This window comes from Tribolium madens, unplaced genomic scaffold (genome assembly GCF_015345945.1).
Source record: "Tribolium madens isolate multiple individuals breed KSU strain unplaced genomic scaffold, Tmad_KSU_1.1 Scaffold_96;HRSCAF=242;Tcas5.2_LG5, whole genome shotgun sequence".
Taxonomy (NCBI): Eukaryota; Metazoa; Arthropoda; class Insecta; order Coleoptera; family Tenebrionidae; genus Tribolium; species Tribolium madens.
Genome location: NW_025401068.1, coordinates 8,803,319 through 8,827,831, shown reverse-complemented (window position 1 = coordinate 8,827,831; position 24,513 = coordinate 8,803,319). Strand labels below are relative to the sequence as shown.

General features: G+C 31.3%; 1 protein-coding gene and 1 long non-coding RNA gene across 6 annotated transcripts in view; both read left to right on the top strand.

Moving 5' to 3' along the window:
* The window catches only part of LOC123013724 (5'-AMP-activated protein kinase subunit gamma-2), a 45,248-nt gene extending 25,464 nt beyond the window's left edge, over nucleotides 1–19,784 (top strand). For 3 of the 5 annotated variants that reach the window (XM_044412452.1, XM_044412456.1, XM_044412457.1), the window contains 7 exons: nucleotides 5,291–5,424; nucleotides 10,577–10,625; nucleotides 13,957–14,094; nucleotides 16,268–16,596; nucleotides 16,656–16,859; nucleotides 16,915–17,061; nucleotides 18,544–19,784. In XM_044412452.1, the coding sequence (XP_044268387.1) occupies nucleotides 5,291–5,424; nucleotides 10,577–10,625; nucleotides 13,957–14,094; nucleotides 16,268–16,596; nucleotides 16,656–16,859; nucleotides 16,915–17,061; nucleotides 18,544–18,927 (1,385 nt within the window). In that variant the 3' untranslated portion in view covers nucleotides 18,928–19,784. The remainder of the gene's footprint in view (nucleotides 1–5,290; nucleotides 5,425–10,576; nucleotides 10,626–13,956; nucleotides 14,095–16,267; nucleotides 16,597–16,655; nucleotides 16,860–16,914; nucleotides 17,062–18,543) is intronic. The other 2 variants (XM_044412455.1, XM_044412453.1) reach the window with 2 other exon arrangements.
* A 1,367-nt stretch (nucleotides 19,785–21,151) lies between these two features.
* Nucleotides 21,152–21,896, top strand: LOC123013278. Its single transcript, XR_006413258.1, has 2 exons — nucleotides 21,152–21,329; nucleotides 21,383–21,896. It is a non-coding gene; the product is annotated as an uncharacterized LOC123013278 (long non-coding RNA).
* The last annotated feature ends 2,617 nt before the right edge of the window (nucleotides 21,897–24,513 follow it).

Sequence of the window (24,513 nt, the reverse complement as noted above, 5' to 3'; positions counted from 1 at the left end):
GGCTTATTATTTGCTGTTAAATTAAATAAACAGCGTACAAGTAAAATTCTAACAATATTGAGAACTTTACGCAATTGCCCGTAATAACTCGTTGATGTGGGTAAAAATTAGTTGATGTGGAAAGAACGATTTTTGCTCTTGAGTTGTTTCATAAACAGTCAATTAATTCGAGTAATGGAATTACGATAAGTTTTTGAGATTAATTTTTTTTTSACTTTTGACTCTCTGATACCTTGAAGGCTCAAGGGGTTTGTTGAATGCATGGGACAAAATTTCTGACTTCAGGAGTGTATTTATAGGTAAACATATTAAAAGTTCTTGATTCTTCGAGGTGAGCAAGAGGTAGGAGTGCACCAAGAAGGTGCTGTTTTAGAGTTTTTCATTTACACCTCGAAAACAAGAAATGGCTATGTATTAAAATAAAYCTTGTAAAGTTTCCTTCAAGACAATCGTTTTTTGTATCTCTTATTAAAAAACATTTTTTTGTTATACTTTGCATCGTGGTGCCCTAAATCTCAAGTTTACAGCTAAAGTGATTGCAACGGAACTTTGGTTGTAGGTTGCAAATTGTACGGTAGGCCTATGCAGCTTATAGAAAACAACATTTTCCAACTTCCCTCTAAGAAAATGATGTTTTATTTTTTGCACCGTGCACCGAAAATCTTTACACTCGAAGAATTTTTTTTACTTTTGTATCTCTATCTGTTCGTAAGCACACAGAATGGTTAAAACACCAACATTCCTATTTCTGTTTTAGGGTTTTAGGTTTTATTTTCTAATAGACTAAGATGAAACGTAATGAATGCAAATCTGAATTAATTTCGCAATAATTATGAATCAATCTAAAGTTTAAAGTGATTTTAAAGTGGCTTCTTACATTATTGTAATGGCCGACTTCAACCGGGACAATAACGACAACATTGCAGTACATTTTTGAATGAATATATCGAAAACTATTTTGAGATTTTGAGACAGAAAATTCGAGAAGACGAATAATGTAGAAAATTTTATAAGCTTCAATTTATGTAGTAACATTTTTTGTAACACGCATTTCTGGATACAAGCAACCTATAACTCAAACCCAAAATTCAATCCTGAAGTCAAAAATTTTGTTTTCGACCATGCATTCACGACTTCTTCGTGACAATCGAAAAAGAAAGTTTGTTTCAAATGTAATTGTTTCGTTAGAGTTAAACTAAAAGCAAATCATTTGAAAGAAGGCAATTGTTTACTGTCGGGCACAGATTTAAAGTTCTTATTTGAGTAGCTTAATTAAATTTATTTCTTTAAACAGTGATTGATTCTCGAATCGATTGTGTATTTTCAGTCGAAGTAATGAGACTTTTATTCAAATTTAATCAGCGAATTAGCAACGTTTAGTAGAATTCCAAAAYGGTGGATTAGATGTTATTAGTGTTGGCACCMTATCTTTGATCAAAATAATATTCAAAAGTGGGTGAGCATGTGTGTAGAAGGCAAGGTGTGAGTAAYGACAAATATTGACACATTGAKTGTTGAGGAAACGAAAAAGGTCGGCAAATGTAAAAATCGGATATTTTTATTTTAAAATTACTATTCCCATGGGTGGAAATTTATTTCGATCTAGTTAAAAGATAGAGGCTGTGAAAACGTTAATAATAAGTTTTTTTAATTACACATACGCGTATTTATAAAAAAGAATAGATGAAGTTTACTTTTTTAAAACTTTTTCTTAGTTACATAAGTGTTGTTGTGGAATCCAACTAACCTACATTATTTTTATAGTCAGAAAATTATCTTAAACTTGAACATTTCAAGGTTTTGCATGTAATCTTTATGATAACATAGATAGCAAGAGAAAAATACTATTGTTGACAAAACGTGATTGTGTTTAATGCAATTTCCCTTGTCATATTTTGAGGTGACTTTTGGGACTAAAATATTTCCATCTGTTGGTACACGTGTATACTTTCGCTCTTATTATTCGTCAGATAACAGAACCTGAACGCTTTCATGATTATTCATACGACTGTCAACTTTGCTGGAATACGAATTTTGTGATTCCAGTGCAATAGAGTGCAATAATTACCGGCTATGGGATAAAGATGCAGAGCTTCAGCAATTTGCTACAACAGAATCTCCACAGTCACAATAAATATTTCGGTCATAATCATCACCATATCCACTTCCAACAGACAACAAATGCAGGAGCTTTCAATATCAGCACTGACAGTTGTTCCGAAACGCCGAGTAAAAATTCTCTCGATAGCAGCAGTACGAACTCCTCCGTGAGCGGTTCTTCTCCGAAAGTCGAGTATTCATCATCGCCAAAAAACAGTATATTCCACAAAAATCACAACCATCATCATCATTCGATTCAAGAATTGATTAGACATTTTGGAAAGAAAGTTCATAACTGGAGGTCAGATACGGGTTATCGCAGGAATTCCTGCACGGAGGATAGTAATAAGTTCGAAGAGGATTTTAGAAGTAGAAGCAAATCGTTAGATGCGGCGACGGGGAGAAGAGTCCTCAGCGATTGTGAAGCCACATATAGGATTTATGAATCTATTTTAAAAGAGGGTACGTTATAACAAAACGAGAAATTTAATTTTGTGTCATCAGAAGAAACTTGAATTTTTAAAGTGATCCTCCTGATTTTGTCTCTGCTTGAATCAGTTATTACGGTCTATTTACGTCCATAATTTTGTTATAGCTATTGTTGTATCAGACCGTGAATAGTTAATACAAATGTGTAAAAGGCTTTGTATGTGGGTCTGACATCTTTATCGTGCATAATGCACGGCACAGTGGTGACAGCTTGACAAATATTAGGGACGGCAGCGTAATGCTGGATATTTTCTTCTCGCAGGTTCTATAAACCAACAATTATTAATTTTTATTGAAATTATGYGCAAAAAATTAGTGAAATTACACGTTGATGCTATAAGGGGAGTTGATAAATGGTATATAATTTTTCTTTTGTACTCAATGTTAAAGAGTGCTTTTATCAACTAATTTCAGTAGATAAAGTAGTCTTTTATCGTCTAGTGAAATAAAGTAATTTTTATCTACTGTTTATATTCAAGAAATTCTGGTAGGTGAGTACAAAATAAAACAAAACATTATACACGGCAATAAAGATTGTTTATCTACTCGTGAAAAAAGTCCACTCGTGACTTCGTCACTCGTAAACTTAACCTTTTCACTCGTAGATAAACAATTTCTTTATCGTCTTGTTTAATAAATAACTATTTATTACATTGATCAATTAGCAGATGTCTGGGTTATTTTTTAAGCCGATTTTTTAATAATTTTGTGGTTGCACGAAGTTTTTAACATTTTTATATAATTTTGAATGTGGTTTCCGATTATAATCAAAAATATTAGTATTTAGAACTTTCCTTTTGTTGAGTGATTGTGTTTTATACATTTAAATAAACTTGTTTATGATTACAAAATGTAATAASAGTTCTATGAGCAACACTTTTTATAAAAGCGAGTGTGGGTAAACCTTTATAAATATCTGTCAAAATTATTAAAAACAATGTAATAATTCATATTAACAGTTAGGTAACACTGTTTATATATGGAGTATTTTTAACGTATTCTAAGTTGATCGTAAATTTCTTCACATAATACCAATCATATTTAACTGAATTTTATGTAAATCTTCAAGAGGAATTATGCGGTTTTATCGTTTTAAACATACTAATGCACTGATTTGAATAAATGCTACATTTAAATTTTTGTACATTTCTCTTAGGAAAACTGTAACTAAGAGTGATCTTGTGTAATTATTCAGATAAGTGCATTGCGATTATGTTTTTGGTGTTTTGACTGAAAGTGACCTCCCGATATTTTTAAAACATTTTTTTGCTGTTATACAACTTCTTAAGTATTTGTCAGTTTTCATAAAAGTGTTGCATTTACTCATTATCAATTATTTAATAACTAATTCACTATTACTCGATGTTATTTATTTTTGGCAATGTAATGTTGGTTGCCTACATGACTTATTGTAATAATTTATAGAAACAGGATGTTTTTGGATCTTAAATAAGTTAATAATTCTTGGCAGATAGTGTACATTTTCAGCAAAACAATAATAATAATAATAATAATAAATAACAAAATAATGAAAAAATGATGCTGTAAGAAATAGCAGGATCTTTATTTTTATTTATTCCGAACTGGATCAATGTCAGAACAATGAGCCTGCCCGCTTATTCCCAGTACTCTATTATATTACAGATACTAATAATAAATTCTAATCCTTTTACATTTGTTAAGCTTAGATTTCTATCGTTTGATGAGTGTTACGGCACAATCACACGTACATCAGTTTGTTGTATTGACTTCATTTTGCCACGAGGCTGTCATCATTCAATACATTATCCACATTTTACAAATACAGATACACACCTCATGAACATTGTATTCTTACCACACACAAAACACAGTTGAAGTTTTTGCATTTTTTTAAGGCCTAARATAAAAGAATTACGACGTCATGTCTGTAATGAAGTTTCTGTAAATTGCAGACATGCTACTCGTATGTGTTTAAATGTCGGAAACGAAASTTTACTACCCACTTTAATGATAGTTAACATTGTCTAAAACAGATAGAGGTTTCAAAGTAGGAACAGTTTGATGAAGATTTTGCAATTTTGTTCATTAGTTTTATAGTCGTTTGTGAATTTGACATTCCTGCTGTCGGAGTAAGGGTAAACATTTTTAATACTGACTATTTGCAGACTCTTGTTTAATTATTATAAACACCTTTTCAATAAGGTGCTGATTGAACGAAATTTATCTTTGAACCAGAACTGAGACCAGTAAAGGTTCCGTTTTGTGACATTGCAAATATTGTTATATCTATTAATTATTATGATGAGAAAATAAATTTGTGATAAATGATATCTTTTATCTGTTTGTTATCAATGTAGTGTTTGATTTACAATTAAACCAGACGTATCGTGAAATTTATCGGTGTGAGTGTGTTTTTCTCATGTAGATGCATTAAGATGAATATTCATCGTGGGTATTACTATCAAGGTACATAGAATCTCTCATTACCGACCCGAGTCTTAAAAATAAAACTCCACAATTTCATCGTTTATTTATTAAACTCATTATGGTTCAGTTACTTTTTCGTTGTTTACGTCTATTATTGCAGAATACGTTGTTTAGACATAATGTATGTATGTAATGCGGCATCATTGAAACTCCCACATCTTTGATAACAAGCTTAACATGTATTATTCATTATGATTGGATTACATTTCTAACACAACTGTTTTGTTTTTAGGGGCGCATTTGAGGCAGAGATCTTTAGATACTGAAAGACGGCGGCAATCTCTCGGAACTATCATTCCTCATAGGGCTTCAGATGCTTTCCTCGACCCTTATCATGCCGCGATTCTTTTCAGAGATGCGAGAGGGGTAAGTTGATTTGGTTTTGTTGTAGGAAAAAAACGATGGCCCGGTTTAAACCCAGATTATCAAAACTTACAGTTTCTAATTCGTACTCTGATACGTGGCGCCCTCTGTGAGTTTCACAGTGATGTAAGTTGCTTATAATATTTGGTTTTGAGATTCCTGTCGGTTTTCGACATAAAAGGGAATCGAAATGTGTTCACTTTCCTTTAAGGATCGCCTGTTAAAGCTCAATGTTTGCCTAGTTTTATGTGCATTTCTACCGGGAATAAMTGAGAGAGAGGTATTTAACTTTCAGCATTTTATGTTTTAAGATGACGGAGTATCTCAGTTAATTCGTTTGCGTATTTTTTATAATTAAAGCGATTTTTTTTTGCGTCAACACGACACATAATTATATTTTTAACACATTTTGTGAAATTTTATGTATTTGTATATTAGATATTTAAGCTTTAGATGCTCTTGGTGCAGACTGAAAAATGTAAACTCGAATGGAAATTCTCATTCATTAACACATTTTTTTATTAAGTTATATTAAGGACATTGCAGAAATGAAAGTATGCTGAATTATTGACTATGAAATGAGTTGCTGCATTTAGGCTTTTATAATGGGGCTGCCTGAAAGGTGATAATTTAACACTTTTATCATCCAGAGACGTTTGAAGGAGCTWTAACGTTTTTAAGTGTCTTTTCAGAAAAATGCTGTAAGCAGACATGATAAAGAAAATTTATTTGCATTTGTTTGATCTGATTTGCATAATAATGGTAAAGATTCATCTTGTACAGGTTATTCAAGTTTCTCATGATAATTTTTTACAACTGATTTTAGTTTAATTTAATTTAATTTGCCTACACAAACAAGCATTTATTTGAAATGTGACATACCGCTTTTTTCAGGGTAAAATATATAATAATTAATTAGTGTATTTTCTAAAAAGGAATATAAAACTGCTGCAACAACTGTGAATATTTAATATGCTTTTAAATGGTTTTCGACTACAACGTAGGTGGTATAAACAAATAAAAATGTGTGTACATATACATATGTTACTAGTAATTAAAGAATACATGTTTTTTGAGTTCTTTATGGCGAGACTTATTTATTTCAATTTCTTTTTACATTAAACTTTATAATTAGTATTTTGCATATTACACGAAATAAATAAAAGTGTTGACATAACATCGGTATTGTTTTTTCAAAGTGATAGTSATTTTTTATCTAATTTAAAGACGACAATGCTTTCGTGGTTTTAAGTCGAAAATTTTTAAAAATATTTTGAAATGTTTTACTAAAATCTTTCTCATTTGTTACCCGAATTATTCGATACATGTAATTTGTCTTCGGTAAATGCAGGCCATATTACAAATTATACCTATTTTTAGGTAGAGGTATATTTATTTCACTGTTTTACAACCGTAATAAATTTTCTTACTACATAAAATTGTTTGTGGCAATATAACGATTTTACCTTTCTTCGAGAAGAAAACAAATCAAACAACCGTCAAGAAATTTTCTTCTCTCACTTCTTAGAAGTATTTTTATGCTTTTACTTCGAAGTTTGTTGTAAGGCTAGTGAAGACAGCCAACCCTCTTATTTTTTCAAGCATCAAACTTCGATACATTGCTAATGAGTTGCTTAAACGAGTRATTTTATCTACACTGACCGGCAAAATCATCGCATCACATGAGAAAAGTAATTTTTTATTGAAATAATGATTAAAAAAAATAAATGTTAAAAAAGTTAAACTAAAATTACGATTTAKACTTCAACAATTAAACTACAATTTAATGATTGTCAAAAGAAAGAAAAAGCGAATTTCGTGCGGATCAGTTCTTTAGCTTAGATAAGCTTTTCTTACATTCGGAGGCAACCATTAATACCTAGTAGTATTGCCTCATCGAGCCTGGAAAGAAGCTCAGTTCTTTATTGTTGTCTCTCGGAAATTAGCAGTGATTTTAATAATTTGACATTTAATTAGTAAACAATGAATCTACTAATTGTTTTTGAAAAATCCATTGTCGACTGAGTTACTTAAAATTCATAGGGCTACTCGACAAACATTCGATTTATTCAAATACTTGTCTGTTATAACAAGAGTTCACTTGTTATAATTCTTACACATAATGCTTTTTAAAAAATTATTGATGACAAAAGCATACATTTTTTTAAGTTGTTTGATTTTTTTGTGATAACGATTTGAAAGCAGTTATACAAAGGGGCATATCGATTTATCTGGGTGAATGCAAATAGGAATTTGTAGTTAGTTTAGTTGTGAAACTGTGAGAATTCATAGAAAGTGCATCAATCAAAGTTGGTGCTGCAACTTTTGTTTGCTCAATTGAAGCGCAGAATATCCGTTTCAGTGAAATACGATAAAGCATTGCTCTGAAATACCTAATGTTTCAGTGTCTAGTGTGAGAAAATCGTGTTCAAAAAAGYCCGTTTTGATTTCTTCTTGCTCCGGAATCATTAGTGGTCGTCCTTGGCAATGATTTAAATGCGGTCGTGTGATGGCCTAGTCATTCCTTTGCATTTAATGCGACAGGACGAAAACAAGRCGGAAAACGTCTTTATTTTCCTCACGTAACTCTCAATCGCGTCTGATTCAGATTCCGGCTCAGTATAAATCGATTCCTTTCGGCCACAAACAAGGACGGAACGGTTTCATGTGAGAGGATCCTACACGTTTTGTGTTCCAATGTTTATCAATTCAATGGTCGACGCAGGCGTGGTGTCGTTGGGTTCTCTTCAATTTTTATTTGTATAATCGGTACTGGTGTACAGATGATTTGTCTTTGTTGTTGATTGTGAAGTGTATAGTCTCTTGGGCGAATTCCGGTTACCGGACGCGTTTTTTCGGAAAAGTTTCGGACGTCCGCTGCGGTGCAACAAGTGATTTGCGTAAGATATTTCGAGGCGGCAGTGTTTGTTATACGGCCTGTTTGAGCTTTTCACTAATTAAGTGAGGGTAAACGAYTGGTGGTTTATGATAAATGGAGAAATTCGATTTTACGCTGACGTAGGGTTTAATTATAGGTATCTGCGTCTTTGGCATATTTGGCTTAGATAACYCCAAAATTTCCGATTGTTTGGCCAATATTGACATAGGCTATCGAATAAAACGCTTTTCGGCTCGGAAAAATTTCCTGTGGGATTGTTATTGTTTGGAAAACGGCCTTGAGTGGAGCACAGTGTATWTGAAAAGTTTTTAAGATGAACGTCGCTGACATAATCATGTTGTTTACGGTTCCTTGAGCAAAGTTTTGGGACAGGTTGGACATCTTGAGTATTGTTATGTTAAGTGGAAAATATTGTGGGCGGTCGAGTTAATCGTATTGGTGTTAGTTGATTATTTGATTAAACTTGTTGTTCTTGTTAAATCCACAATTATTTTATTTTTTAAAGGATGGCGTGGAAGAGTTGGCATTTTTGTACTACATACGAGTATGTAGCAATCTAGATATTAATCTCTTCAACATATGAGTCAGTTTTTTAAAGGATTTAATAGTGGTGTCCATTAAACTCCCACTATTCAATAATTTAAACAGGTTAACGGGAATTGATTTAATGTTTATTTAATTTTTGTAGAGAAATAACTAACACGTGTTCTAAGATCGATAAAAATGGAAATTTTCTAATGATAGTGGTATAAATGCAACTATAAAAAATTATTATGGACATGATCGATTTACATATATGATAAACTCTCGTGTTTTTTTATTGAAGTAAACCAGTTGGTAATAWGTAATTTTGACACATGTCTGACGATACAAACATAATCGTACATTTCTCTTACAAGATAAATATAACTTTTATTGTTTGTCGATGGAAATGTTTTAAATATAATTATTGAATTATTAAAGCATTACAAAAAGTGAACAAGCAAACTAGATATATGAAGTTTGTATTGTTATTATTGCTATTAGCTTTTCAACATTTTCTTGATTACGGGTGATACGTAAACAAGAAACAGGTTATGATAGTTCAGAGGTCACATTAAAAATTTTTTTTTGATAATATAAAACTTATTTTTATATCAGAAACGGCACGATTTTTTTATTGTTAATTAATTGTTGATTTAAAATCAGAAGTGAATATCTTACAAAAAACTAAGACGTTTCTGTTGCAACATTTTTTTAGATAAACCGTATTTAAAAGTTCAGAAGTTGAAAAATCAGGTGTTTTTCTTTTAGGAAATCTCAATAAATATTGCAAACAATGTTTAGGTCTAAATCACTATCGATTTTTGTCGCTAAGTGAAGTGCTTGCTTTTGATTGATTGATGTCTGCTTTACAAAGTTTTGATAAAAAAAAATGTGAATTCTAGGTATTCTAGGTTTTTTTATACGAGATTAAGAATTTTTTCTTTGAGTTACGTATGTAATAAGCAATGTATGTATATCTATAATTTCGTTGCTAAAATGCAAACTCTTCTATTAAAAGTGAATTATTGATACATCACAAACAACGAATCGATGGGTRGAGACCTAGTCGACCTACCCCCATCCATCACTGTGAAACAATCAATCTCTTGGTTCACTTATAAAGTAAATTTAGATTTCAGTTTTTGAAGCATTTTAAGCTAACCACGGCGTTTCTACTTTAAACATTTCACGGTAAATTTATTGCTTTCATTGCTAACTAGTTATTTTAGACTTGACGCAACAAGTACCTTAAAAACCCGCACCGTAACCTATTATTTGTCGGGTTCTCCGCATCAAAAGCTCGAGGCCAAGGTCACACATTGTCACCTTGAAYCGAAAGCTCTCGGAATAAAGGCACACTTTCAGATAGATTCGTGAAATGTATTTGAAAAATTGGATTACTTTCGTATCGGAACCGTAAATTCGTAAGGAATTAACCGGAAGTATGTTCAGAGTAACGAACCAATGGGATTAATCCGGAGGCCACTATGTTCCGGAGGTTTTCTTCGCTTGAAAGTAACGCCAGCGCCAAAATATCACCGACACCTTCACCTCCGCTCACGCCTCCGGTTACCTCCGGAATTTGGAATTGGTATTCCAGGTTTAATAACGCAAAAAGGAAATCGCTTGTGTTGTCGCCAAAAGCGTTCATCAAACGAGCGCTGGTAATAACGAGGATTTTTTTACGCAAAAAAGATTTTGCAAGGAAGTAATGAATTTTCTTTGTTTCAGTTACCTGTCGTTGATCCGTTCCTAGAAAAAGTCAATATATCGGATTTAGGTGAGTTCGGTTTTATTTTATTAATTAATTTTATTCGGCTGTAATTATTTCGTTCTATATTGGTTTTGGCATGTTCTATCTGTCTAATTTGTTTGTGTTGCTGTATAATAAACAGTTTAACTGAAATAATTCAAATGAACTGTTTATTAAAAATGTAGTTTTTGGCACACTGGCGTGTTCATATAATAAACGTGTAATGTATTCCTCTGAGTTGGTCTCTTTGACAGAAAGAAAAGTTGAAAATTTTGACGATTTGTTTGGAACAAAAYTAATTTTAAATCWATTTGAAATTTGAATTTGGTTCRTGGAACGCACTAAAAATGGGAGTCCAAATTAAAGCAGGAAAATCTTTCCAAATTTTATGATTTATTACCTACTATTCTAAATTTAAAATGACATTAAGGTAAGATAATAATAATTTAAGAAAAATGTGAAAACGCGGTAAAATGTTGTTTTGATTTGTGGCTTATTTTTCTTTTCCGTGCCTCATTTATATTCAGCTTGTCTAACAGATTAGCATTTTCATGTCTTTCTTGGGACTAAATGCAATTATTATGTGCAATAACGTGAAATTGAACAAAATAAATCAATGTTATAACTACACTTAAGGATAGTTTACGAAAAACAGAAAAGCTTCAAATTTTTTATAACGAAGCGAGATAACGTCAATATTAAAATCATGATATAAATACAAATTGATGACATAATTGTTATGAAAATATCTTTGAAGAAGAAATCAGTGTTTGTTATTGCAGAGATTGTGATTGTTGATTTGAACGTTTTCAATAGTTTATTATATGTATGTAATCAACCTCATTTTTTATACATTCATTATTTGCAATTGTAATTGGATGAGCGTGATCAAACTGCATCAACTCAAATTTATTTTTTGTGATTAAAAACGTATAAAACTGAATATTTCATTATTATTCCGTTTCCGTGATATATTTTGTTAAAACGTGTTTACCTATTTACACCATTGAAGGCATGTGTTGTATAATTATTTATCGGCATACATAACAAAAATTAAGTAAATTTTTTGTTGTTATTTTTGCGTTATTTCCTTTGAATTTTAATGCACATTCAAGGTTACTTTAAAATTGATTTGTTTATTGTCCATCAACAAGACTTGAATGGAATAAATGACAGTTCCATTAAAACAACCAGTTTTTCATATTTATTCAGGATAATTGAATATTTATTATGAAAAAAATAAATTTTTATTATCGGATATGGAGTGGATGTATTAATAATTTTATGAGCGGATTTCGGCCGCCAGCCAGACCGCTAAGAAGTGGATCGGTTGCGGAAATTTTGCTCCACTTCTGGCAGCTGCATTCTGTTGATGCAATCCATCAGATAATGCAGACGAAGTATTTTTAGTTCACATCGAACTAATTTTAGATCGCTGTTTATTCCAGGTGTGGATTTATTTTAACATTTTTGGTTGGCAGGTTATTGCATTTTTATTTTAATTATGAGTAAGTTATACTTGGCACAGTACTATCAAATTTATGGGAAATGAGACATAAAACGAGGGCAGGAATTTTTATTTTCATCTCTGACACGACAATTAATAAAGCTTACCAGTTYTCGCTTTGTGCACCGTAAATATAGAAARAAAAAGGTTTTCAAAATGCTTGCGAGATTGAAATTCGAAACTTTACAGTGTAATAAACGACAATTAAACAAATTGTTTAAATTCTCATATCTCATATGAAATTGTTGAATTTACAAATTAATTTAATTAAATGTTAAATGCAGGATTAGTAAATACCATAAAACGACTGTTTGATTAAAATTTGATAAACAACTACTATGAATTAATTAAATCAACATCATCAACAAGAAAAAAAATAAAGTTTTGAGTAATAAATGTTAAAAAGTGGATTTTCTCCAGCATTAATAAATTGCATAACATTTTAAAATTTTTCTGAGCACTAGAAAGGAGTTCTAATGGTTTTAATACCCGCATTTCTTTGTTTTAAGCCACCGAAAAGGTGAGTAACAACGTTGAATTCATACATACCAATGAGTTGTTTAATTAGTTTTTATCCTTTAAAACTTGTTGATAAAGTAAGCGCTTTTGGTCGATCTTAAATTAAGTAACATATTGAATACAGAAATAAACTTTACTTTGGTAAAGATAAGTTATCTTGTTGCCATTACCTCACACGTCATTCAGTTTCTGTTGACCCTCTTCAACCTTCGTCTAATTTAACGTCCGATTCGATAATTACCAAAATATCAGAAGAAACTAGGAAAAAAGGATTAGAGCAAACGCGATGTTTAATTGCTAGAAGCCACCTTTTTAACATCACGGTCACAGAGATCAAATATTATGACCCTGTAGAAGGCTGTAATCCAATTACCAAATAAGGAAAGGGAGTTTTTCAACAAACGTGACTATTTTATGTTATTATTTGTGTTAAATGTCAAAAGACTACTTGCAAATACCAAATAACATCATTTTTCGTTAATGATATCGACGACTGGCGACGCTCGTTCAGTATTTTGGCAGCTGGTCTATTCGACGCCAATAATAGCTTGACGTTTATCCAGTCAGTGTTAGACGGGGCTCCTTGCGCGAAAGTTAATTTGAATTTGGTGTATGGATGTGGATGGGCGAACAGTGTTACCCCTTCCAAATAGACACAAAATTTCAGGCATAAAAAAGAAAATTTGAAGCTTAATGCTCTGTTGATATTTTTTGTTACGTTTTACTTGTTGTGATTGTAATTGTTATTATTTTTATTGTTATATAATGTTATTATTGATATTTTGTTCCGTMTGACGCGATTAAATTGGCGAAAGGGGAGATTTTGTTATGTCGAAACATTTTTAATCAACTGACCTCTTGAGCCGTCTCCGATAATCTTCTGTTTTGTATTAAATTAGTGATGTTGGGATTTATTTGTTGTCATATGGACGCGGAAYTTTGGCAGTAGTGTCCGTCTTTTGTTGTTAACCACAATTTTCGGCCATGCGGTGAGCTTTTTGACATTTTTCGGCGTGATTTTGCGGGTGCTTTGTGCGATGTGGGAGCGTGACGGGCATGTTACGTTTGCACATCTTCTCGAATCATGTGCGTTTGTTTTTGCCCACGATCGAAGAGGAGGAAGAATTTTACAGTATCGATCAAATCAAAGAGTTCGAGTATGTCTCGCCGGAATACAAAGAGTGGCTCGCGGACGTCCTCGAGCAAGGTATTTTGAGCGTCTTTGGTTGATGTTTGCGTGGGAGTAATTCGATCATTAATAGATTTAAACTGTTTTGACTTTTCGCCGGCAGTTTTTTTAATTAAAATTGAGAGCCGGTAATTTTGTTTCAGAAGAGGATGAATCTCAAATATTCGTCAAATTCTTCAAATTCCACAAGTGCTATGATCTCATTCCGACGTCCGCCAAGTTGGTCGTCTTTGACACGCAGCTGTTGGTCAAAAAGGCCTTCTTCGCTCTGGTGTACAACGGTAAGGACTCACTTTTTCATTTTTTTAAATATTAACCGTACTTGAACACAACTATAAATATATTCTTTTTCGTTTGTTTACTTCCCGAGCAGTGAACACCTTGAATTTTTGCCAATTATACGTCGGGAAAAATGCAGACTATGTCATGATGGATTTTCCAGGAGTTTTAATGGCAGACATCTTTTTTTTATTATTAAATTTTTCTCGATAGTCGGGGAAAGTTTTTGGCAAAGGAAAACTGCCAAAGAAACGRAAAATTTCGAAATAATGGGGTGAAATGAATGAAGTTTTGCTTTGTAATAAAATTCTTTGCAAAAGAAGGAAAACACTGAAAGTTGCGTTAAACTCCAACTGAACCTGATTCAGTTAGAATTTGGCAGCAAACTACTTTTATATATATATATATGTTTTATGTCTTTTGTCATCTAAATTTATAATGGAAATAATACTTTTAACATTAAATTTTTTTGTGTATTAATTTTCTAAATTTATAAACTGAAACATGCAGTATGTAGTAAAGGTTTTTATAATAATTACAGTAGAGTCTCGATAATTCGTACCTTGCGAAATTTTTTTCGGTCAACCTAGACGAAACGGACCGAGCTTAAAAAAACCTAAGACTATTGCAATAATAAAGTCACATATCGGCACATAACCTGTTTTTCGGAAAGTACTTATTATTCTTTAATGATTTATTAAATGCTTATTTACAGTGATTGTTTTGTGGTAATTAGGTTACCTACTTTGAAATTTATTGTAACAATATTTGCATTTAAGTCTGTCAGTTTTATAAACAGGATGATTATAATATACTCAGGAATAATATGTTATCTGTTGATTTTAGGTGAGTAAATAAATTGGTATTTCAAGTTACGAGTAACTTTTGCGGAAACCAATTAATTTTCAGTTTGTGTTTGCACAAATACTCATATAAACATTTTTTTTTGTATACGCTTCTAAAAATAGCTGTTTTGGGGACTCATTAGAGTCTCTAAAATGAGTCTTTTCGGAACTCAATAAAATAGTAGGTACGTGAAATTTTGGGTACTCAGTCTCCAAAAACAGTTTTTCTTTAGGAAAAAGTCATCAATTTCGTTACTATGGTAGCCAAATTTTTTTAATTAGTTATAGATGTGTATTTGTTTTTTGGGAGCTTTAATTTATATTTATTATTTTAATTTATTTAATTTAATTTTATATTTAATAATTGTATTACGTTAAAAGATGAAACTTTGCAATGAATTCAAATTGTATTTTCTAGGCCGTATGTAAAACTCCGAAAAAACTTAACAAAGTTACAACAAAAAATGCACTTTTGCGTTTAGTTGAACAAGTCTGTGAATTTCACTTAAAAATTGCGGTATTTGCCAAGCGGAAGAGTAAAATGTCAGTGTTTATTTTGAGTGATTTTAACTTTCATTTTGTTATTTTACATAAAAATGAATAAATGTATTTTCTGCTTCTGCCATTTTAAACGAAAACTTTTCCAAATAGACGCGAATGCAGTTGATACGTCTGACAGACTTATTTATTTGGACGGTAGAATAATATTTTACAATTTGCAATATTTTTAGTTTTATATTATTTAWTTTTTTTTTATAAATGAAGCATTTCTTTTTCACATTGTGTCACAACCGCGATGTTTATTATTTTTGAAAGTCTCGGATTTGACCAGTTGTGTACTTGTATCATTTTGATATCACATTTATAATTGTTAAATGTACCTAAAACGTTTAGCGGAACATAATTATGTTACTTCAAAGAAAATACTTTAAAACGTAAGAAAGCAAACATAATTTAAAGCCAGCCACCCAACGTGATAATTGCGTTGTTTAATTTTATACCACTTATTAGATAATGAGTAAAATAAAGATTATAATCTTTATTATCAGTGTAACATAACTAACATAATAAGAATTTTTTATCGCTTGATCTCTTGTAATAATTTTGTTCGGTAYCAATACTGCCTTTATTTTTAAAATTTTAATTCATTTTACAGAAATWATAAGGCACTAAAAGAAGTGTGGATTTATTTTTCTGTTTGTTAAAGGACAAATAGAAAAAAGTTGGTTTATACAGTGGACCAGAAACAACTATCGGAATTTCTAATTTTAAAAAATTGCAAMAGTTTACTTTTTATGTATCAAATTTTTATGGTTGCTCATATGTTTAGGTGTTCGAGCGGCACCGCTATGGGACAGCAACCAGCAAGAGTTCGTCGGTATGTTGACCATCACCGACTTCATAAAAATACTTCGAATGTACTACAAGTCACCGACGGTGGCGATGGACGAGCTTGAGGAGCACAAATTGGACACTTGGCGGCACGTGCTAAAGGATCAGCGCCCTCTTATCTACATCAGTCCTGACGCCTCATTGTACGATGCAATCCGAACTCTTATTCACAACAGAATCCATAGATTACCGGTGATCGATCCCGAAACGGGAAACGTTCTTTATATCCTAACCCACAAGAGGATACTCCGATTTTTGTTCTTATACGTAAGAAGTTTTGATTAAACCCCAATGATTCTATCTAATCACACTGCACTTTGTTATAGATTAACGAACTTCCTAAACCTAGTTATATGAACAAAACTRTGAGAGAAGTGAGYATCGGTAGTTACGAGAATATCGAAACAGCAACAGAAGACACTTCGATTATTTTAGCTTTGAAAAAGTTTGTCGAGAGGCGAGTCTCAGCGCTGCCCATTGTAGATAATGAAGGAAGGCTTGTTGACATCTACGCTAAATTTGACGTTATTGTAAGTTGCTTATGAAATTGGTAATTCACTATTATTTATGAATTTAATTTTGCAGAATTTAGCCGCCGAGAAGACTTATAATGATCTAGACGTTTCATTAAAGAAGGCCAATGAGCATAGGAACGAATGGTTTGAAGGTGTGCATAAATGTAAGCTCGACGAGACGTTGTTTACGATTATGGACAAGATTGTCAAAGCAGAGGTAAAAAAAAAATAGTTTTTTAAGTATAATTTTTTCCACAACGATGTGTTAAATCAAATCCATGATTTCGTTCGAGTTAAATTAACATGTTTATTTTATTTAAAATTTAAAGCAGCGAACACCAAAGGGATTTATTTGCTATGTGGGCGAATAACTTTTGATTGAATGGTTATTAGAACAGAAACTCATTTAATGGGAAAGATTGAAATTTACTTTAATAACAAGAGATTCACTTATATTCAGTCTTCTATCGTAAATATTTTTCTTAATTTTTATAACAGCATATTTACATAATTATCTTATAAACCAAATATTTATTGAATAATCATTTTAGATTCATGTCGGGATTAGAACAGCCTCAACTTGTTATTATTTTATGAAACGAATTTGAAGTTTATTGAAGTAAGGTGTCTCTTTTATCGTCAAGTAACAGTCTTCTTTTATTACAACAAGAAAATGTTTTATGTAGGTTGTAAAAACAGTTAGCAGTAATTTTGTAGCACAATCCTGAATATTTTTACTTTATTTTTTATAAAAACAATTTTATGTTAATAATTTTATTTACGACTGTTAAATAATGCAATTATATGCACATTCACAGACAAATCATTTAGTTCATTAGGCGAATGGCATATAAAGTCATATTTCACGACTCTTTTTTTTTGGCATTTTTATTAATTAATTGTAACGTCAACTTTGTCAATAACAAAAATCGAAAGTATTCATAGTTGTGGATAAGATATAGTTTTCTATTCGCATATCCATAATGCCTATCATTCACTCAGGTGATTGAATAATATACTATACAGGGTGCACCAGAACTCGCGCCCCAGAGAAAATTTTCATGTAAGGTAAGATACCAGGAACATGAAAAAAATGTTTAAAAAATTCTATCTCAAAAAATTTTGACATATTTTTTGACATTCGACATTTTTTTATATCTATTTAATGATACTGATGATCTTGTATATGTTTTTTTACAATTATTTAGTAAAGGGACAAAAATTTTGCCAATAAAAGCCACAAATAACWTTGAACAGAGTTACAATTTAGGATACAGCTTCCTTGTTTCCTCTTTTAATAGCCTATAGCAAAAAAACTTGGGAAATTATTTTTCCAGCAGAAATAAATACGAGTCAAAGTGCAAACTTTAAACCCTCATAACTTCGAAATTTTTATAGATAAAATTTTTTWAACATTTTTTCCTTGTTCCTGGTATCTTACCTTATATGGCATTTTTCTCTGGGGCGCGAGTTCTGGCGCACCCTGTATATCCAACTCTTCTTTATAATTGAACAATACCTATGCCGATTTTAAGTGGATAAAGTATTCTATACGTTACGAGTGAGCCACTCTTGGGTTAGCTTACTAACACTAAACACACTTGTACATAACTGTTGTACTTCTCAAGAAATATAAATTGTTACACATTTTGACGGTTGTTGCCAAAATTTTGTARCTAACACATGTTTAATTTTGCAGGTTCATAGGCTTGTGGTTGTTGACGACGACGACAAAGTCATAGGTATAATATCACTGTCCGATCTTTTCCTATACCTCGTGTTACGACCTTGCGGCGAAGACGGCTCTCCCGACGGCGTAGCCTCGGTCAGGGCGCAAGACATCAAACTCCAGGAAACCATTTCGCAGTTAGAGAGGACGTCTTCGACCGAAGAAGTATCTCAAACAATTCCCGAAGAAGAGGAAGACCCGACCATAGAAAAAAATACTCAAGAAGAAAAATCCGAAAACCATAAAGATGATTCCGATACGAGTCTGCCCGACTCTCCCGTCATCGAAAGTACAACGTTACCAAGTGAGAACAGCATGTTCAGGGAGGTGACGGTGACGGGCGGCGGAGAATAATTTTTTTGTTTTTTTATTTTCTGGGTGATTAGTATTTAAGATATCACGGTTCATATTGGTTTTGAGCCGGTCCTGGATTGTTTCTTTGTTACGGGACGTTGATCGCTTTTTAGTCGACAATGTCTGTTACTTTGTGATCGTGTGTCCTAAATTTACAAGGGACTTTAATATTTTTAAGAAATTTGTACTTAATAAGTTACATACCAAAGACTGCTTTACGTCATGCCGAGTGACGGGTGAAAGAAACAATTCAGATATCAACTAACTCATGGTGTGCTTTATTTATTTGTATAATACACTTATTTTTGTCAGATAATGTTGTAAAAAGAGACAAAATGGTTAACATGTTATTGTTACAACTATATAACTATAACGTAAAATTATTCTATTTAGCTGCACGGAAGGCTTTGATGACATTGAGGATGAAGTTTGGAAAGAATATAAATTGTTTATACTTACATAGTAACAAAAGAAGCCTTATATTTCGTACAATAGAGGATTCTGTGCTTAATGTTGTCAAAGCAGAAAGAACCTCAAATATTCTTTGGAGAATTAACACTTTCTTTTTGTAAATACTTGAAGAATAGTGGATTATATTCTTATCATTACGGATATTTTTTTTATTTCAGAGCAAAAGGAAAGGTATCTTGATGAGATCTACAATTTTTAAATTTTATATATAAAAATTAAGCTAATGTACAGTTCGAAATAAATGATATAAAAGCGAGGTTAACTCAAAGTTGGTATTTGCTAATTTATTGTTAAGGTAGTTTAAGATATACAACGATGTAGTTATTTAGTAGGTAGGCTGATGGCCTATACGATGCTTAGTAAACGTGTATCTACCATAAAATAAAGTGAAGTTTTTTTGACCTCTTAAACTTAAATTCCTTTTCCTATATTTATTATTTAATCAGTTTTAATATTTCTTGAAATGGATTTTCAAGAGACATCCTTGATCTTGTCATTCTTCCTAATCGTTTACATAAAAGTAATCTTTTATTAATAAATTATTCAGGAAATTATCTAAATGTATTTTGTGTATTTGAAATAAGTCATTAATTATTGTTTAAATCAATCTACATTAGTCACATTGCTATTGCTTCGTGATCTTGTTTCAGGGCCAGCAACTTAACTTCAGGTGCTTGATTCTAATTTACAAAAATTATAAGTGCGAAATCCAAGGAATTTCACAGAAAAATCAGCCTCTATCTCATTTGATGTAGTTTTGAATTGGAATTTATTAACTTTTTTTTTATCAGTGACTGCATTACCTCGTGCTCACTATAGTGAAAAATTGAACCGAATTAAAATTTACAATTTCAAATGAATTTTTACCTTTTTATCGGACTACTAATTATCATTTTTCATGCTGATTCTGGCAAAATCTAAATCAGATTTAGGCAAGTTTCTTTTTTTTAATAAATAATATTTTATTAACCAACTTGTTACTAATTATTAATTATAGGATGTTTTATCTTCACACTTCATGTGTTTCTGATAAGAATAGAATACTTTTCAAACACTAAATGAGGGAAGAAATTTTTTGTTCTCTTAATATTTTTATTTCAAAGTTACGTTCGCTAAAGTCCTATTGATTTAGAACTATAAAATTTACGAGGGATAGTAGTAAGAAGGCCCCTTCAACACACTGCCACTTTTTAAGGAAAACATCTCGATTTTTAAGGGTAAACTGAAAAGCAGAAAAAATCGTGAAAACACCCTCGTTTGAAGGTATATCTATTTTAAAATTAACATTTTTTAAGGAAAACACCCCGATTTTCAAGGGTAAACTGAAAAGCAGAAAAAATCGAGAAAACACCCACGTTTTTAAAGCCACCGTAAACCCATTTTTGGAACTCGATAATTAATGAATACAAACCCGGTTCGTTAATAAATACTGTTTTGACATCAATTTTCTTGACGTCCTGTATTAAGGCTTCTGGAAAATCTATCTTTTTAAGAAAAAACAACCTGATTTTCAAGGTAACTCAAAAAGCGTAAAATTTCAAGTTAAACACCCCGATTTTCAAGGGGTAACTAATAAGGTCTTCTAAACACACATCATTTTTTCAAGTGCAAGTTTAACTGATTGTAAATAAAATAATAAAAATAAAATAAATCTGGCAACAATGCACAAAGTTTGCTTTAGAAAATGACAACCTTGCGCCATGCGCAAAACGATGCTACATAGTATATCCACAGATTAGCAACTAATCTGTGGTATAGGTATCAAGTATATCATCAATATGATCATCATTCAATGGCTGTCATTTCTTCGGGTTACTTATGTTAAATAAATTTTTATAATATTGTGTTTTAAACTGTCTATTACAAGAATTGTTTAATATTGGTTAGTCTTGGTGTTTTGTTTTCGTACTTGGTTTTTGTTACATAATAAGGTAGGTATGCGTAAGTCTTAGTTGCTTTTTTTAATATAGGTTATGTTTTATAGCAAGTACAATCTAAAAGATCACCTAAGATATCAGTACTTTTTCTCAGCATGGCGATTGTGCCTTGCCCAAAAACATGGGAGCTACCGCTTGCAACAGGATGCTTTCCAAACGTAGAGGAGATGCATCACCAAGCTCAAGTGCTTTTTTTCCCCACTTATTGCCTGGAATAAGTATAAGACACGTTAAACCAATATATCGAAAGGAACACCCATGTTGCGCATGGGAAATTAGCTGCTACTACCAAGGCCCTGTGAACAATGGATTAGCAAACCATATATATCAGATAGTTCAAAGTAATAAATATATGAATGTTACAATTGGAGATATAAACATTAACAGTTACAATAACTTTTCTGTGATATATAATGTTAACTGTGAATGTAATGCTGCGGATTTTTAATTTGATGTGACGATATCATTATTTATGATGATGAATTATAAACTGACTGTACTGTTGATTGTAACCTAAGTGATAAATAATAGTAATTAAATATTTTTTCTATWTAATATCAACTAGCTCAAATTCAATTTTACCTTTCGTTTTATTAATCATATTATAATTATTTGACTTTAAAGCTTTTGGTAATAAGATATGTGATAAAAGAAGATGCAGTTGATAAAAACAACGTTGTTTTGAAAGTTATCTTGAAGACCTTGTTAATTTCTATGTTTATATTTTTGTTCTTCACAACTTTTTGTAATTAAAAGAATTGTAACTTTTTTATATTTCAAATTCTTCATCAAGAGTAATTTCAAAAGCTTGATCAATTATTGAATTGTGGAGATATAATGTTTTCCATTTACACAGTATAATAATTATCCATTACCTAGTAACAATAAAGAAGGATTATTTATTATTAACGAAATGGATTAATATCCAAATGGTATTGTATCAAAGTTTTTTAGAATAACTCTCTTGTCATAAACAAAACCTTTTGGTTTCTATTTTATTTAAAAGTTCTTTAGTTTTAGTATCTCTGGTAATTCGATTATATTGTGTACTGATTTTGCAGTCTTTGTTCGTTTTTGACTCTGGAGCGGCTCTGCTGGACTTTTCTAAAATATTATTCATGCTATCGGAATTAATCTTTTTGGACGTTTCATAGTTTAACGTAAATCCTTTAATTTTGCAAACAAGTTTACCTGTATTAGCCTTATAACAATAGCTTTTTGGACCTGTTGATATCCAGTCTATTATCCARACGCCTTTACCTAATTCGCCTGTCCAATCTCCCAATAGACAACCTGTTTTAATAGTGTTTTTTCCATAATCTACATATACAATACTATCTGTGTCATAATATGCTACGCTTTTTCCTAATTTATCTAACATTTCGTATAATCTTAGTCTTTGCAGTTGTAAAAGCGGCTATAAATATATTGGTATTGAAATCATTTTCAACATAACAATCTTTTAACTTATAATCAATTTGTAACATATTTTCATTTATATCGTTTATACGTATATTATCAAGTTTCTCGTCTAATAAAATGTCATAAAACCTTTTAACATCTGTAACATATTCTGTTGCACCCATATTTTGTCTTTGCCCCATAAGGAATTTAAGCATATTTTCGCAACAGCCCTCTTTCCAGGATTATTTTCTATTTTACCCAATTCAATACCTAGATTTTCTTTTACAGCTTTTCTATATTCTTCTTCTGATTCAAAATCATCCTGCCAAGGYCTTGTTTCTAATTTAATTTTCATAAACGCTTTCACATATCCTTTAAATAAATTTGATGATTTTTCGTAAAAATGKCAAACCTCATCAATAGTTATTATTTTGTAACCCTTTTCAATTGCTTTTTTTACTTCGTTGGTACACCAGGTTCCTCTGATAATTCTTTGAGATTCCGTATGAGAACATCTTTTTGATTATTTAATTTTGCGCACAATTGACATAATGGAAATGTTAGTTTTTCATCACCAGATTTGGTTTTATTCTTAACAGGTAAAACGAGGTGATACAAACCTTTTGTTGCACATTTTATTAAACCATACCAATCTGAATTATACGTACGAGGTTTGAATATTTTAGTAGGATGTCCAACTGGATAATCATCGTAACATTGTACTGTTGGATATAAACTGCAAATATCTATATATTTCATTTTCTTCCCCTTAACGCGCAATTTTGTTGCATTCGTTCCTCCTCCAAAGAATGCTTTTCTAGGATTAAGTTCTTCCTGTTCCTTAATTTCTTCTTCAATTTGTTTCATTTCTTTCTTATATTCTTTTGACTTCGTCCACTCACATTCCCACATTTCTATTAAGTTATAACCAGCTTTTTTTAATTCCTCGCTTCTTTCTATTGTTTTCTCATAAAGATCTTCCATAGTTGTTTTATTCTTATTATTAATAAAATCTGAACTATAACATTTAGTACAACCATGCCAAAAACACCCGTGATATTGGTAAACAGTATTGGATTTTTTATCAAATCCGTCAACTTTTGATCCACATATTTTCACTTCACCATTGTTTAATGCGTGTTTTATATTTTGATTATGAAAACTATTTAACCATGAAATTGATTGTTGAGAATATTGATCTTTTTTCGGATTATCAACAACAGCTATTGTATCTTTCTTAATATATTTTGATCTATATAAAAACTCTCCCCTTTCTTTTGGTTTCATAGTTTCATAGAATTAACACCATAGTATTTTGTATCAGGTATTTTTCCAATATAGTTCTGATTTTTTGTTGAATTGAAGAAATGTGGAAAATATCCTTTTTTAAGTTCTTTTAGACCGAATGTTTTAGGGAAGTTTTTTAAAGGTCCTTGAACAAAATTACTACTATCAATAATTCTTAAATTAATTGATTTTATTTCCATTAACATAATTTTAGATCCATTATATACGCAGAAAGGTTTAATACCGTTTTCAACGCAATATTTTAGAATAAAGTAAGAATCATAACCTTTAAAATAATGTGCAATAGCTGTGTGTCCTCGATGATCTTTAGAAATTAACCATTTACAGAAATCTTCGTTAGTCTTAAAAGAATTTACATTTCCGCTAAAATCGTGAGATATAACTAAATTAGCGATGTGTTTGCCTGTTTCTTGCATCGCTTCATAATCAAATAATAAATATTTTTCTGTATAAGAGCATTTAGTTG